The 15,754-nt window shown below is 40.0% G+C and overlaps 1 protein-coding gene across 6 annotated transcripts in view; it reads left to right on the top strand.

Annotated features, from left to right (window-relative positions):
* SPTB (spectrin beta, erythrocytic) overlaps nt 1-15,754 on the top strand; it is a 148,062-nt gene that overhangs the window by 96,615 nt on the left and 35,693 nt on the right. For all 6 annotated transcript variants that reach the window (XM_072985362.2, XM_072985359.2, XM_072985361.2 and 3 more), the window contains 8 exons: nt 1,362-2,118; nt 3,166-3,368; nt 4,278-4,368; nt 6,240-6,386; nt 7,733-7,996; nt 12,336-12,551; nt 12,796-12,885; nt 13,935-14,213. In XM_072985362.2, the coding sequence (XP_072841463.2) occupies nt 1,362-2,118; nt 3,166-3,368; nt 4,278-4,368; nt 6,240-6,386; nt 7,733-7,996; nt 12,336-12,551; nt 12,796-12,885; nt 13,935-14,213 (2,047 nt within the window). The remainder of the gene's footprint in view (nt 1-1,361; nt 2,119-3,165; nt 3,369-4,277; nt 4,369-6,239; nt 6,387-7,732; nt 7,997-12,335; nt 12,552-12,795; nt 12,886-13,934; nt 14,214-15,754) is intronic.

Genomic DNA, 15,754 nt, shown 5'->3' with positions numbered 1-15,754 from the left:
ATTGTTGGTCAATTTTTTTTAAAAAGGTGATGGTTAAAGGTATATATATATGATTTGGAGAAAAGTGGGGAATAGTTTTGTATTTAATATTTGTAAAATGTTCGATTGTCTTTTCATTCTTTAGAAATAAATAAATAAATTTTTAAAAAAACTTTCTGCCATCAGAGTGGTATCATCTGCATATCTGAGGTTGTTGGTATTTCTTCCAGCAATCTTAATTTTGGTTTGGGATTCTTCCAGTCCTACCTTTCACATGATGTATTCTGCATATAAGTTAAATAAGCAGGGAGACAATATACAGCCTTGTGATACTCCTTTCCCAATTTTGAACCAATCAGTTGTTCCATATCTAGTTCTAACTGTTGCTTCCTGTCCCACATATAGGTTTCTCAGGAGATAGATAAGGTGGTGAGGCACTCCCATTTCTTTAAGGACTTGCCATAGTTTGCTGTGGTCCACACAGTCAAAGGTTTTTGCATAGTCATTGAAGCAGAAGTAGATGTTTTTCTGGTGGAGTGTAGAAAAGCTTAACATACATGTTTCACAAGTTCTTCCCACTTCTACTTCCTCTGCCTTAAACCAGGACAGGCTTCTTTTTTGTTTCTAGTCAGAATGCAGACTAACCAGTTTTATTGGACATGAACTTTCATGGACTTTTCCCCCTTTCCTTGCATGCAAGATCTGATACATCCGAAGAAGACTAAAGTCAATGAGAATTGTGCCAGATAAAACAAAATTCTGCTGTTTTTGAAAATAATTTTACAAAATGGAACATATGAATGTAGATATTACAATCTCTAGGTGAAATACTTTCCAGGTTTGCTTCTGTGGGCTGGCAGAGTTAACTGGCATGCTACTCTAACTTCTTCTTTCATACAGTTCACTTGTTGGACTGGAAATAATAACACCACAGTGCCTATTGGGAAGAAACATCTGAGCAAATGCGCAGTCTGCCTTCTTTCATATTAGAAGAACAATACATAACCAGAGCTCATGAGCTCTTATCAGTTAGAAGATGGTGTCAAGGGCATGTATCAGTCTTTGGAGACTAGAGTAGAGATGTACCTGTTTGTCAGCTTAGCTGAGAGCTTTTAAATGCCATGGCAGTTAGAAACACCGTTCCACTTCTCAGTAGTAGGCAAACCAGTATTGGTAACAAATCTGGTCTATTTAGCTCTGAGAACTGTAAGGGAATACCTCATATGCCTTTTTCTTGGTTGGTGCATTGTCTCCTTCTTTAGTGCTTTCACCTTTGAATATTAGAATGGTAATGTCAGAGACAATGTAAAAAGCTGCATGCGGGAGAAGTTAAAAACTGTTGACTCTATCAGTGCAATGATGTTCTGTTCTGTGCCTTTTAGGTGGAGGGTCTTTCAGGCGATGGTAGCTCAGAGGCGGAAAGCTGTGGACTTTGCACTGAGCCTCCATAATTACTGTGTGGATTGTGAGGAGACCAAGAAGTGGATTCTAGAAAAGACCAAAGTCATTGAATCTACACAGGATCTTGGCAAAAACCTAGCAGGCATGATTGCTATGCAGAGGAAGTTATATGGCATTGAACGTGACTTAGCAGCTATCCAAGCCCGGCTTGCAGCCCTACAGCAGGAAGCACACCGTCTTGCTGAGGAACAACCTGACCTAGCAGATGACATCTATAGTCGTCTGACAGCTGTCACTGGATTCTGGCTAGACCTGCAGAATACACTGCAGAGCCAGGAAGCCTCCCTTGGTGAGGCCAGTAAATTGCACAAGTTTTTGCAGGACTTAGATGACTTCCAGGCATGGCTTTTCAAGGCACAAAAAGCTGTTGCTTCAGAAGAGGTTCCCAACTCCTTGCTAGAAGCTGAGCATCTCCGGCAGCAGCATGCTGCTGTTAAGGAAGAAATTGATCAACACAGGGATGATTATCACAATGTCAAAGAGACGGGAGCCAGAGTGACTCAAGGGCAGACGGATATGGAATATCAGCAGCTAGAACAGCGGCTCCAGGGAATGGATACAGGCTGGAACGCCTTATGCAAAATGTGGGAAAGTAGGGAGAAATTTCTCAACCAGTGTCTTGGCTTCCAGGAATTTCTTAAAGATGCAAAACAGGCCGAGATTGTCCTTACTAATCAGGTATGAAAGAAGCATCAACTTTTCTCTGAATTTTGTGCCTGTTAAATTAATCTTTCATTATTGTATTCTAATGCTTAAATGTCTACAGTATTCTCAACAACAAGAAGGAAAACAAAGCAGTGGAATTTGCATGTATTTTGCAGCTCTGCAGGCATAGTGCTCAAAATGTGGCACACAGGGGGAAAAAGCTGGCTCATGGTATCTCCCAGTGCCAGTCCATATCACTCTTGTGTACCGACTGGCAACATATGCAGCTGGGGTGGTCAACAATCAGAAATCTGAAGGCAGCACATCCCTAACTCTGGAGTCTGGTGGGCTGCCCCATGCCCAAATTGCCCCCCCCAAAAAAACCTTCTTTTTAAAAAAGCCCATCATAGCTTCATGGGACCAATTTTTAAAAAGACATTAATTTAATATTTGCTCCATTAAAAAACAACCCAAAATTAGAGTTTGGGCAATGCCAGGAATTTGGAGGTACAAAAAACCCAAACAGGGCAAAATTGCTTCCTCTGTCCCCAGGGCACTCAATATGTCACAGTCCATTTCCCAATTACCTTTCTCTCAGAGGTCTCACTCTCTCTTTTTTAAAAAAAACTATAAAATACCCCTCATACCTTCCAATTGCCATTTAAAAGCAATTTCAATTTTGGAGTGGCATAGTTGACTGCTGCACTCCTTAAAAAGGGTATAAAGGTGCTTTATGAGCGAAAATATTAGGGAAGGTGGGTAGGTTGAGCCCCCCAAGATGCTAGAGGGTCACATTTATTCTCCAGTGGTCACTCACAGTCTATAGTTGCATCTTAGCTCATTCTTAATATATAAGATTTGACTTTCAGCATGCACTGAGAAATGCTGAGGAAACGGGACCTCCTGATGGCTACTGAAAGCCGAATCTTGCGCATTTCAGTAGATGTACACAAGAAGCTTATTAAAACTGGATTCTGTCACATGTCAGCATTTCAAGTGGTTGCAGTGATGGCATCCAGTATTTCATTTTAACTTCATATGGTATAATTCAGATGCTGTCTTATTGAATATCTGCCTTAGGAATATACTCTGGCTCACATCGAGCCCCCAGACACACTGGAAGCATCTCAAGCTGCCATCCGAAAATATGAAGATTTCCTTGCTACAATGGAAACTAATGAGGAAAAAATCACTGGGTTGGTGAACTGTGGGAATAAACTCGTGGCTGATGGAAATATTTACTCTGATAAAATTAAAGAAAAAGTCCAGCTGATTCAAGAGAGGTAATTTCACTGAGATGGTTTCGGTGGGAACAGCTAGGAACTATTGCTTACAAATGTATGTTTGTGTGTGTGTGTGTGTGAGAGAGAGAGAGAGAGAGGAATGGAGAGAGGGAGGGAGGGAGTCAGGGGGGAGCAGGGGAGGGAGAGGGGGAGAGAGAAAGAGACTGAGAAATATTTTTGCATATTGTCAGACTAGATATTAAGATCACTGTTATTCACATGTTTGTTCAAAGGTAGTGATGAAGCCAGCCAGTGAAAATATGGACATGAAAAGAATTGGGGAGTCTCTTTTCTCACTATAGGAACATCCACTTCCTCTGTTTCCATATCCTATAATTGCAAAAGGGATTTCATGTGCCCTCTGAACTGTAGAGACAGAAAATGCTACTGTTAATACGGCTCTAAATGTCTTGTTTTTAGCTGTAAGCTGTCATTTGTGGGGAAGGAATGGTGTGTGGATTTTGTAGGAGTGGAGGATCCAGTCTACATGGTACTGTCCCCTTTTTTGCTTGGGATTGATTGTCCTTTGTGTGCCAGATTTTAAGCTTCTGAACACTTGAACAACATTAATATGTGACTTTTCTTTTCTGTCTCTATGATGGGATACAGAAAGGCCTGGAAAAGTCACGAACTAGTAGACGCTGTCTAGGGGGGCAGAGTAGAAATCTAATAAATAAATAAATAAATAAATAAATAAATAAATAAATAAATAAATAAATAAATAAATAAACAAATAAACAAATAAACAAATAAACAAATAAACAAATAAAACACAACACCTATCACAATCAACTACAAACATACGTAACAATGAACCTGGGCTGAAACAGTGTGATGTGATGTGATAGTAAATGATCATCTGGATAAACAATGTTCTTTAATCACAGCTTTATTACTTCTTGTTTCCAGGTACAGAACAAATATCACAAAATCTCAGGAGGCATTTGTATTGCTGAAGGACAATCATGCTTTGCAAAACTTTTTACAGAATTGCCAAGAGGTAAGAGTTCTGGATATGCAATGTGGTATAGTGGATAGACTGACAGACTCAGGAGACCTGGGTTCAAATCTCTACTTGAGCATGGAAACTCATGGGGCAGGGGCACTCATAAAACCATTCCTTAAATATCTCATGTACCATGAAAACCATGTTGGGGTCACTATAAATCAATTCTGACTCTACAGCACATAACACATAATGCAAGGATTGTGGACAAATTATTACTACTTAGCACAATTCTGTGATTGTTGTGTCCTCTTATTTGTTTTCTTAATGTAAGGGTCTGTGAGTTATATATCTGGATACAAGGCCAGCATTTGGGAATTCCGTTTCCCACTGTGCAACCCAGAAGACCCAGCCTGGGCGGCCTTGGGCAATTTGCACAGTCCCAGGGCACCCCTGGAAGAAGGGAATGGGAAACCACTTCTGAGAATTCTCTACCTGGAAAACCCCTGAAAGAGTCACCATAAGATTGAATTGACTTGAGGGCACAAAATTAATCTAAACTTATTTTCCTTTCCCAAAATTGGTTATAGCTTCAGTGTATACCAGTGGTTTACTCTTGTTCTCACTATGCTATGTTTTTCCTAAAAAGCATTTGTGCCTTGTTACTCATGATTTTCTTTTAGACTTTATTAGTGAATTAAATAATTTGCTCAAGAGGTAGATTTCAGAAGAAGGAAAATTTTATGGCTTTAGTTCTTCTATTATTTTTGCACAGGCTAGAATTGTTCTGTTCCTCCCTTTCAAGGCAAATTCTCATTGCAGTTACCTGTAGTAACACACAGATTCTGCAGGAGGTAACCAGAACTGTAGAAAGCATCATTAGAAAAAGTGGGTACCCTATATATTATGCTAGTCTCTTTTCAGTTAGAACAGAAGGAAAGCAGGAATAAAGTTCTTTCATATTGTCATACCCTTGGTTAATCAAGCCCAGTACTGTTGTTATTGACTGGCACTGGTTCCCTAAGATTTCAGGTGAGATTCCATCATTCCCAACCATAAATGCAGATGCCAGTCCTTAGTCCTATATGTATATAAGAGGATATATATCAAAATTTTGAGGTGTTCTGTTTCATGAGCCACCCTGCATGCAGATCTTTTAGTGCCACATATCTAAATCAGCAATACAAACAAAGCCACACTATCTCCTAAATTACCAATTAGAGGGGGGAAATGGACAAATTTTTCCAAATATGATTAAGGCAAGCTAGCACTAGATAGAATAAATAGTGTTCTTCTTAGAGGAGTCCTTCTTCTAGTGATAGGTTAGCAGTACATTCTAATTTGGCATTGCTTATGAAACCAACTAGATACAAATCAGGTAAACCATAGGTGAACTACAGCCCTTTTCCAGGACTCTCGACATTTTAGAAGGATTCTGGTAGATTTGATTACTTCCAAAGGAAAATCTTAGCTTATTTTCTTAAAGCAGGGGTTGACAAAGTATCGCCCTGGGGTTGCACATGACTTCCTTAGTTGTTTTTGTATCCTCTGGCCCCTTCAGACCTCATTGCCAGAAAAAAAATTTGGGGTGTGTGAAATTGATTGATGGGGTAGAAGATTTATTTATAAATATTACTCTTTGGATTATGGGGCTCTTAATAGACTTTGATTGTTTTCTAACCTCTGAGTCTGAATACTTCAGCAGAGTGCAGTCAGTAATTTCAAAGGGGGAGGGGATGAAGTGATGGGGATTGGGAAAAGAATTGGAGTGACAAGGTATAGAATACTAATGAAACAGCATGGAGCTTAACAAGTCATTCCACCCACATTCATCACTGGGCTTAGAATTTCAGGAAGACATTATAGAAGCTCTTACAGCCTCCCTTTAGCACTGAGTACTGTACTTGGCACCATTTTATTTGCAGCTTACTGTTTGGATTGAAGAGAAGATGCTGACTGCACAAGATGTGTCCTATGATGAAGCACGGAATTTGCATAGCAAGTGGCTGAAGCACCAGGCTTTCATGGCGGAACTCGCTTCTAACCAAGCATGGCTGGATAAAGTAGATGAGGTAAGTAAGTGTCTTCTTAAAAAATTAGAATCGGAGTAATATCTCTTTTATTTCCTATTGGTATCATGCCTTGTGACTCTTAATGCTTTCAGGCTGGGATTTTAAAGAACTTAGGGACAGTAACTATTTACACCATTGTCAGAAATTGCTGCATGTTGGAACAGAAATGTTTCTGAACTTTTTGAAAGCTGATGGGATCCTGTGGCACTGCAGCTACTCAGCTGGTTCTGGAGCCACGCAGAATTGTACATGTATGCTTTGAGATGTGCTTTTCTCATATCATGCTGTTCTTGAGGGTTTCACCAACTGCTGAAGAAATACTCAGATATAACATAAGAACTGCTGGATAGCTTATGGTTTTGGTATCTGGCTGAGGAGCCAGATGTTGGTGATTTAATTCTTCACTGTGCCTCCTTGACAGGGACTGGACTTGATTACCCATAGGGTCCCTTCCAGCTTTGCAGTGCTAAGATGATGATGATTAACTGTTGTACAGTGCATCCATTTAGCTCCAAGAGAAGGCCTGTCATTGTGAATACAGAAGAACTTGTTTGCCATCGAGGGTAAACTTGTTAGGGAATGCCGGGTCCTGATAAATGTGCATTTGCATTTGTCAACATATTCCTCAAGTTCATACATTGCACTTTTATTACACATCTACAACAAGAATGAAACCTCTCTGAGATGAGAGCCTTATTGAAAGAAAAATGAGAAGTGGCCTTCAGCTCACATGTGTTTGGGCAAAGCAAAGGATGCTTCCAGATGCAGTACTAGATGGGAATAGAAGTTTGTGTTTGTGAAACAAAGAAATTTACCTCAGTTTTGCATTTACCTGTTTTCTTTATTAGAGTTATTTCTTTAGAACACATTTTATTTTTGTTAAAGTTGTCTTTACAGTACATTTTTTGTTTACATTTTTTCCCTCAGGAAGCTGCCACAGTGCTTTATGGGAGTTGTAGTCTTGCAGTTCTTTAGCCTGTATAAAGAGCACCTCGTGAAGAACTATGGTGGCCAGAAAGCACTATGGTAGCTTCCTTTTTTGTACCTTATCAAGGGGAAATAGGCTGGAGCTAGGCTGTGCAGCTGCTGAGACAGAGCCCTGGTCCAGGTGAGTGAAATATAAGTGCATGGGTCTGTGACATCAAATTCCCATAATTTTTCCTGAGGAATTCTTGGAGAAATTTGGGAGCTGGGGTCTAAAAAATGTGAATGGCATATCCCTATCAAGTACTTTTCTATTTTTCTTCTACTTTGTATTTTCCTGAGAGAAAAATAAATATTAGTTTTATCCTAACCCTGGAATTGAAACATGGTTCTGTCTTTTCCATCTGTTCTCTCTTTTCTAGGAAGGACAGCAACTAGCAGAGCAGAAGCCCCAGTATGAAGACATGGTTCACAAGAGGCTAGCAGATCTGCATCAGCTTTGGGACAAGCTGCAAGAAACCACAGAGGAGAAGGCTCAGCATTTGTTTGATGCCAACCGATCTGACCTTTATGCACAGAGTTATGCTGACCTTGGTGCATGGATCGGTGAGATGGAGCAGCAACTGAAATCTGATGTTCAGGGGAAAGATCTTACTAGTGTCAACATCCTGCTGAATAACCTGAAAGTAAGCAACAGTTTTCTGCAACTCTTGTTCTCTTCCCTTAGCTCAACAACATGTGGGCAGGTATCATCCAGACACAATGGCCAGAATCCTCTTGGTGTTCACCACTATTTGCGTAAGTTGCTGCAGCTAATCATAGCTAATTGATGAGGGCAGATTGTGATTACAGACTTGCTCATGCTTTCAGTTACCTAGGGCAAAGTGTGCCCTGGCATCTTGTCAATTAGCTGCAGCAAGCTGTGTAAACCTTACATATACACCAGTAGTACCCATCCAGTGAGATACTGCTCTCAGTATAGGTTTGATTTGAGATTATCAGTGTTTTGCACAGAGATGAGAAAAATTTACTTTTCAGACTAAAAATCTCAACAAAGTTAAACAATTATTATTGTTCTTATTTTACTTCTTCATTTAAATTATTTAAAGACAGAGTGTTTACTCACTGTGCCACCTGTACAGGTCTTTTGAAAAAAGGTGCTATGATAAAAATATTTGGGATGTGAAATAATTTTATGATAGATGTGTCCATATGTCATATGCCTAATTTTCTGGACAAATTTGGTTGAAACATCACATAGCTACAGTGTCCCAGGATGCGTTCCTAAAGTAGCAAGTTTAAAATAATATGAGCACTAAGATGAGCATACCATTTCAAAAATAATAATTCATAAAAGTTTCCCATGAACTGCCACTGTGAACTAATTTCTGTTTGGACTTTTTTATTACTTCTAATATCTTTTATCTCAGGCTACACAGATATATGGATAATCCTGATATCTTTTATGTACTGTTCTCAAGAGATCCCTTTAAAAAGCATCCCATGGGTGCCAAATATTGCTTTAGGAGACATCCTGAAAATAAAATATTGTTTCCCTGGCAGAAGGTATAGGAGAGGTGGTAAATGAAGAGGTTGGTGAAGGTAAACGTGGATTAAGTTAGGGCTGCCTGGATAATCCACCATACCATATGAAAGAAGCAGACAATTGCAACATGCACAAAAGGGTAGAAGACCTGAACAGATCTTACCTCAGCAGATGGAGGGCAGCGCATGATGCAGTAGCAAGCTTCTATCTCTTAGATCTAAATAACGGAACTGGGTATGATATGAGTGATATGTAAGTTTAACAACAAAAAGTTTCAAAATATGACAAGAAAAAGTTTCAGAGCATTGGGGGAAAGACAGAAGATGTGATGATGTCTTTAAATAGCATTGCAAATGCAACGATGAAACAAGCATGGGTTCTTTGCAAAGGAGAAAAATTGTATCTTGAAGTCCTCTTTAAGGCACTTGTTTCTTGAGCCTAAAGATTCAAGTACAGTATTTTGATTTGAGATTGCAACAATCCCCCTGCACCTGAATCTCATTCTGGCACCTTTACTATCAGAAACTGACTTTCCTAATTTTGTTATTGTTATGTGCTATAAAATTTATTCTGCCTTATGGTGACTCTATAGATTAGGGACCTCCAAAAACCTCCTATTGTTAGGAGCCCTGTTCTGCTCTTCTTAACTAAAGACTGTGTCTTCCTTGATTGGGTCAATCCATCTCTTATTAGATCATCCTTTTTTGTGTTGTTTTCAGCTTTTCCCAGTACAGTGGTGCCTCACAAGACGAATTTAATTCGTTCCAGGGTTAATGTTGTCTTTCGAAAAATTCATCTTGCGAAATACGTTTTCCCATAGGAATGCACTGAAATCTAATTAATGCGCTCCTATGGGCAAAAAAGTCAGAACAAAGTAAAATTTGGTTTACAAAGGGTTTATTAAGTGCTCTTTAAAGCCATACATATTGTGCAGATGATTTTAAAAATTTCAATCAAAAAACTTTAACTTTTTAAACATTATAGACATTCCCCCATTTAAAACATTGTTTTGCAATCGCAAAAGCGATCACAAAAACGTTGATGTAATGTGGATTTGTTGTATAGCAGGGTAATCATCCTGTCTTCTTACAATGTGTCCAAAGTATGACAGCCTCAGTTTCAACATTTTTGCTTCCAGATCAAGTTAAACCTTATTTCATTTAGAACACACTTGTTTGTTTTTCTGGCCATTGAGGGTATCCACAAAGCTCTCCAGCACCATATTTTAAATGAATCCGTTTTCCCTGTCACCTTTCTTCACTTCATATTTAACATCCACAGTATAGATTATCTTCACCTTGGTCTCAAGTGACCCATTCTTGCACTTGAAGATCTTTTCTACTTTGAAACAATTTTACTTCTGCAAAAAGAGCCATCACAAGTACTGTCCCCATTCTCAGTCAGAAATGGCTCATGACTAACATGAATAGTCCATAGCTGACAAGTGTAAGGTTCTGCAAGTCACTTCATTCCAGAGGAGAAGAAAAAGGGCACTGCATTTTCTTGTCTTTTCAGGTTAACTGGAATGGAAAGGTGAGACAGACTGGAGTCTTGGTAAATGTGTGTACAGAACAGACTGAGACCCCGGTCACACAAGGAAAATGTTCTGTAGTTCTTCTGATAATTTCCATATCTCTGTTGTACTGGATTGCAGTCATGTGATAGATATGTCGGTATGAATGTCCAAGCACTTTTAGCAGCAGCTGTCTATTTCCTGCTATTTGAATCAATATGGCTGACTACACAATGTTGCTGATTTATTTTCACTCTATCCTCAATGGTCCATTTATGCCCCCATTTTTAAACAAATAATTATTCACTTTATCAATGTATCGATATAAGGGGCTTTCTGTTTTGAGAAATGTCCTCTGTTGCACTGGTGGATCCTGTAGAAATGCATTGCACACAATGGACAATCGACCACTGTATGTCACTGTATATCCATTGGACACTGAAATATAAAGCTGCACTAGTATCGTCTGTCTAAAAACCTAGGCATATGTGTGAGGGCTCATCTTAAACTCTATTTTTTTTTCTTCAATAAAATCAGAAGGCTCTTTTTAACTTTGAAACAGGGGAAAGGTTTATTTGAGTGTTCAACAAAATTCCAGTCTCTATAAAATTGTCCCTCAACTTTTCGCCTGTCACCAACGGATCTGGCAGGGGCTTCCAAGCATAGTTTAAGAACAGGTTAGTCTCTGTGGTGTTCCAGGGACCCGACCAATCTATCGCTGCCTTATTCTTCAAACCTCTCTGGTCCCTCCAGTAAGGGAATGGCCTCATCCTCTGTGGGGTCGGTCCAGTCTGCATCTCTGGTTGGGGTGATGGTAGCCCAGGGTCCTCCCTGTAATCTCTTCCTCCTCATCTCATCCACCCTCCGTGCCAGTCGTTCTCTCCTTTCCCTTTCTACCTTCTCTTTTTCTTCCCGCAATTTCCTCTGCCATTCTCGGGACTCTGCTTCACCCCAATAGGAGGGTCTAGGGGGAATCTCCTTCCTTCCGCAGTGGTCTGCTTCCTCCTTGGGTACTCTCAACCGCTTCCAAACTCCGGTCCATGGGTCTTGTAACCAGACCCACTCCCAACCTGGTGGCAACTGACTGTCTCTCCTTTTTATCTCTGCTGTCCCTGCCTCTATCTCCACCCGCTTTATCCTCTCTGTTCCCGCCAACTCCTCTGGGACCCGTTCCTCCACGGTTAACCCACACAATTCTCTTTCCAAATCCTGGGTGTCTGTTCCCCGCTGCTCTGTTTTCTGGGGGGACGAAGTGGGTGAGGTTTGGATCTCTCTTTCCACTCTCTGTGGAAGGGACGGCACTCCTACAAGAAGTCCTTTACTCTCGCCCTCGGTCTCACAATAAGTTCACCCAATTATCAATTTAATGGTGCCAAGAATACAAAAAAAAACAAAAAAAAAAAACAGCGCACACTCTTGACGGTAGGGGTGTCAGACTCCACCTACACATATGAACACACTGTTAGGAAGGGGCAACTGTAAAACTTTCTCCTTTCCATGAGGCCAATAATGATGTCTACCCTCAAATGTATCATTCATATGGACCTTTAAAAAAAGTTCCTAGCTGCAATGTACTTTTAGAAACCTATTGATGTAGTGGACAGGACAGGAAAAAATAATAATATGTGAGCCGCAGTAATTGCAAGAACCTTACAGCCTTTGCCTCAGAAAAGAAGTGGGGCAGGTTGTTCACACAGGTAAACCCATTAAGGAATGCACTAGTACAACAGAAGTACAAATAACACAAGCCTCTCAGGGAGTGGAAAATAAACTGCAGTTATATCACTGACAGTGAAAATGTTTCGATCTTGATTGTGCATCATCTGACCAGAAAAAAATAATGATATAACTGGTGGATAACTAGAAAACATTTACCTCATGTGACCAGGGCCACCATATAGGACCGGATAGGCTAAAATATATATGTTACAACAATATGATTGACTAGATATTTTTCTCATTGCAGCGATTGGATGAGCAAGTAAGTGTGCGGAAAAAAGAAATGGAAGACTTGTTACGTCAGGCACCTCCTGCCAGAGGAGACCAACATGAAGTGGATGGCAAGCATGAGATTATTAAGAAGCAGTTTGGAGATCTTTTGGGGCCATTGGAAAAGAGGAGGAAGGAACTGGAGACAGCTAAGGCTGGATACCAACTGGACCGGGATCTGGCAGATGAACTGGTGAGCTATAAAATCTTCTAAATGTACTGTTTGCAAACGATACAATTCGACCTTAGTTGCACTGCCTTATTTCTCTGATGGATATTGCAGAGAAGTGGCTCTGTTTCAATAACACTAGTTTTCATGGGGCATGAACCTATGTTAGATAATCAGAAGTATGTTTATTTCTCCTTTATCCATTTATGTAAGTGTATCCTGGCCTTCCCTATACACTATGTATATTATAATATTTTATGTATTCCAGCTTTGGGTGCAAGAACGTCTCCCCCTTGCAGAATCCACTGATCATGGCACAAACCTCTTGTCAGTGCAGCTTCTTACAAAGAAAACTCAGGTGAGTCTTCCTACAACTCCTACAATTTTTTGTTTTATTTCACTCCATTTATTTGGTGATGATTGTGATGAAGAACTCTTAGTATACTGGATGTTGGTAGTGGCTGCAGTATCAAAGTTCAGTTTATCAAAATGTACAGCATCAGTGGGTCGGAGCATATGTACATTGAGCAGAAATCCCTTGTATGCCAAAGGTGCATTCATACCAAAGTTCAGGGGTATCTGTAAGGCTCTATTAATGAACATAGTAGGAAGCCTTGCTTATTGATATAAAAATTTAGCTCTGTCCGTGTATTAACTGTAAAGAGTAGAAGGTAGCTGCAGTGCTGAAAATACAAAATATGCAATGTTGATTCTAGAAATAAGGGAGATGAATAGAAATGTCCAAATTCCTTCCATTGGCTAGTTTAGAAATTTACAGGCTGTCAACAGCAATAAAAGGGACATGGTGGCGCTGTGGGCTAAACCACAGAAGCCTTTGTGTGCTGCAGGGTCAGAAGACCAGCATCGTAAGATCGAATCCACATGACGGAGTGAGCTCCCGTCACTTTGTCCCAGCTCCTCGCCAACCTAGCAGTTCAAAAGCATGTAAATGCGAGTAGATAAATAGGTACCACCTCAGTGGGAAGGTAAAACAGCGTTCCCTAGTCACGCTGGCCACGTGGCAATGGAAACTGTCTTCAGACAAGCACTGGCTCTATGGCTTGAAAACGGGATGAGCACCACCCCCTAGAGTCAAACACGACTGACTAAAATGTCAAGGGGAACCTTTACCTTTACCTAACAGCAGTAAAAGGTACATCTGTGCCTTCTTTATTTAGTTTAATCTAGACTGTTTCTTGCACTTCACACTATATGTCAAGAGAAATACTTGGGCCCCATATGCTTACTTTATCTCCCCCTAAAGTAGCTGATCTCTAAAGCCTACCTGCAAACAAGCTGCAAGAAATTCAGTCCTGCTATGTTGTTTGAAGTCTTCATCAGTGGAACCATTAGTAGAAGGAATAACTCTATCCAAATCACCTTGGAAGTGTCTCCTTTTTTCTTTAGACACTTCAGAAAGAAATTGCTGGCCATGCCCCACGCATTGAAGAAGTCATCTTCAGAGGGGAGAGCATGATGGCAGGAGGGGATGGGGATTTCAAGGATACTGAAGAATGCCTTAAGCAGCTGAGGGATTCTTGGAACACTTTACAAGAGGAAACCTTGAAAAGGTTGCAGCGTCTGGAAGAAGCAAGTGAGGCCCAACGATATTACTTGGATGCTGGAGAAGCAGAGGCTTGGATAAGTGAGCAAGAGCTTTATGTGGTAACAGATGAGGAGCCAGAGGTAAGAGTACTTGCCATCTTAGTAAAAGAGTGCATGGCGTGTTCTGCCATAGCAAAAGGACTGCTTCCCAAGAGAACTTGGTCTCTTGCACTTTCCAGGAACAAAAACTAAGAAAGAGACAGATGTTAATTGTTGTTGTCTTTTACATTTGTATTTTTATTATCTATCATAATTAGAAATACAGTCTCCAACAGATAACAGAAACAAGCAATAGCAGCTAGACTGTAATGGCAAACACATGTGCCAAGACTCCCAAATATATGTGTTTAACTTTTCTTATAGATTGAGTATAACAGAGAACATACATTTTCTTGAGACTAGCAAAATAAGTGTCAAGTGGTATTAGAATATTTTTCCAGAAACTCAACTACTGAAGCAGTAGGTCATGTTACAAAAATTCTTTTTTGCATACAAAATCAGTGGATACCAAATTTCTGGAATTTTGTCTTTTTCAATACATTTTGGTTCATAATTTATGTATTAACATTTCAGAGAGCTCTCCAGACCAAACTTTGTCTTGTAAGTTTCTAATGTCAAACCATTCCAGATTTTTCCGTTGCTTGCCTACCACAATGTGAGCTGCAATAAGCACCACTGAAATTAGTTATTTAATTTATTTATGAAATTAGCTCCCCTGCTAGTGGAGAAAAAGTAGACTTAATTAATGACCTTATTATGCTCTAGAAATATTTATGACAGCAATAACACTGTACAGTTTTGTCAGCTAACTTGTAATAAGGGTAACTGTGTAGAAAGTAACAGATCTCAACCCAGTAAACTTCATAATGTAGATGATGCCTTAGTCTATAATTTAACAGTCAAGCTTCAGTTCATATCTAGTGTGTTGAAAAGGGATCTCTGAAGAACATAACTAACTGTAAGTCTGTGCAGGAATTGTTTTCCCAGATCATAAATTAAAAGGCAGTCAAGCCACATAGAGATTAGGGCAAATGCTTCCTATCCAACTGACCAAGAAGTTGTTAACCCCACTAGGAGTCTTATGGTGCAATGGTTAAACTTCAGTACTGTACTGCATTTAAGACCCTGCTCACAAACTGAGTTCGATCCCAACAGGCTCAGTAGCCAGTTCAAGGCTGACTCAGCCTTCCATCCTTCTGAGATCAGTAAATTGAGTACTCAGCTCGCTGGAGAGTGGGGGCAATGTGTAGCCTGAGTAACTAAATTGAAAACTGCCCACAGAGTGCTTTAAGTGCTATGGGGTGATATATAACTCACACACCTTGCTTTAGTGTGCTGGGAGACCCTCCAAAATGCATGTTTAGTCTGCAGCTTCCAATTTAAATTAACTTTGTTCTGTAATGTACAGCCCTGAAGCATTTTATGGTTGCTGGCTCAAATCTCATGGTACCTCCCCTGTCCTTTTGATGTTGGTCAGTTTCACAAATATGTTAGTCAATTTCACATCTCAAGACAGAAATGCAGCCTTCTGTGATTATGGTCTGAGTTACTGAAGCAAATTTCAGAGAAGTTCATCAGTTTGTGTCTTGGTATTTGGTGCCATTGTCAGTTTTGTGGTGGTC

Source organism: Pogona vitticeps, chromosome 1, assembly GCF_051106095.1.
Source record: "Pogona vitticeps strain Pit_001003342236 chromosome 1, PviZW2.1, whole genome shotgun sequence".
NCBI lineage: Eukaryota > Metazoa > Chordata > Lepidosauria > Squamata > Agamidae > Pogona > Pogona vitticeps.
This window is presented reverse-complemented; position numbering and strand designations above follow the sequence as displayed.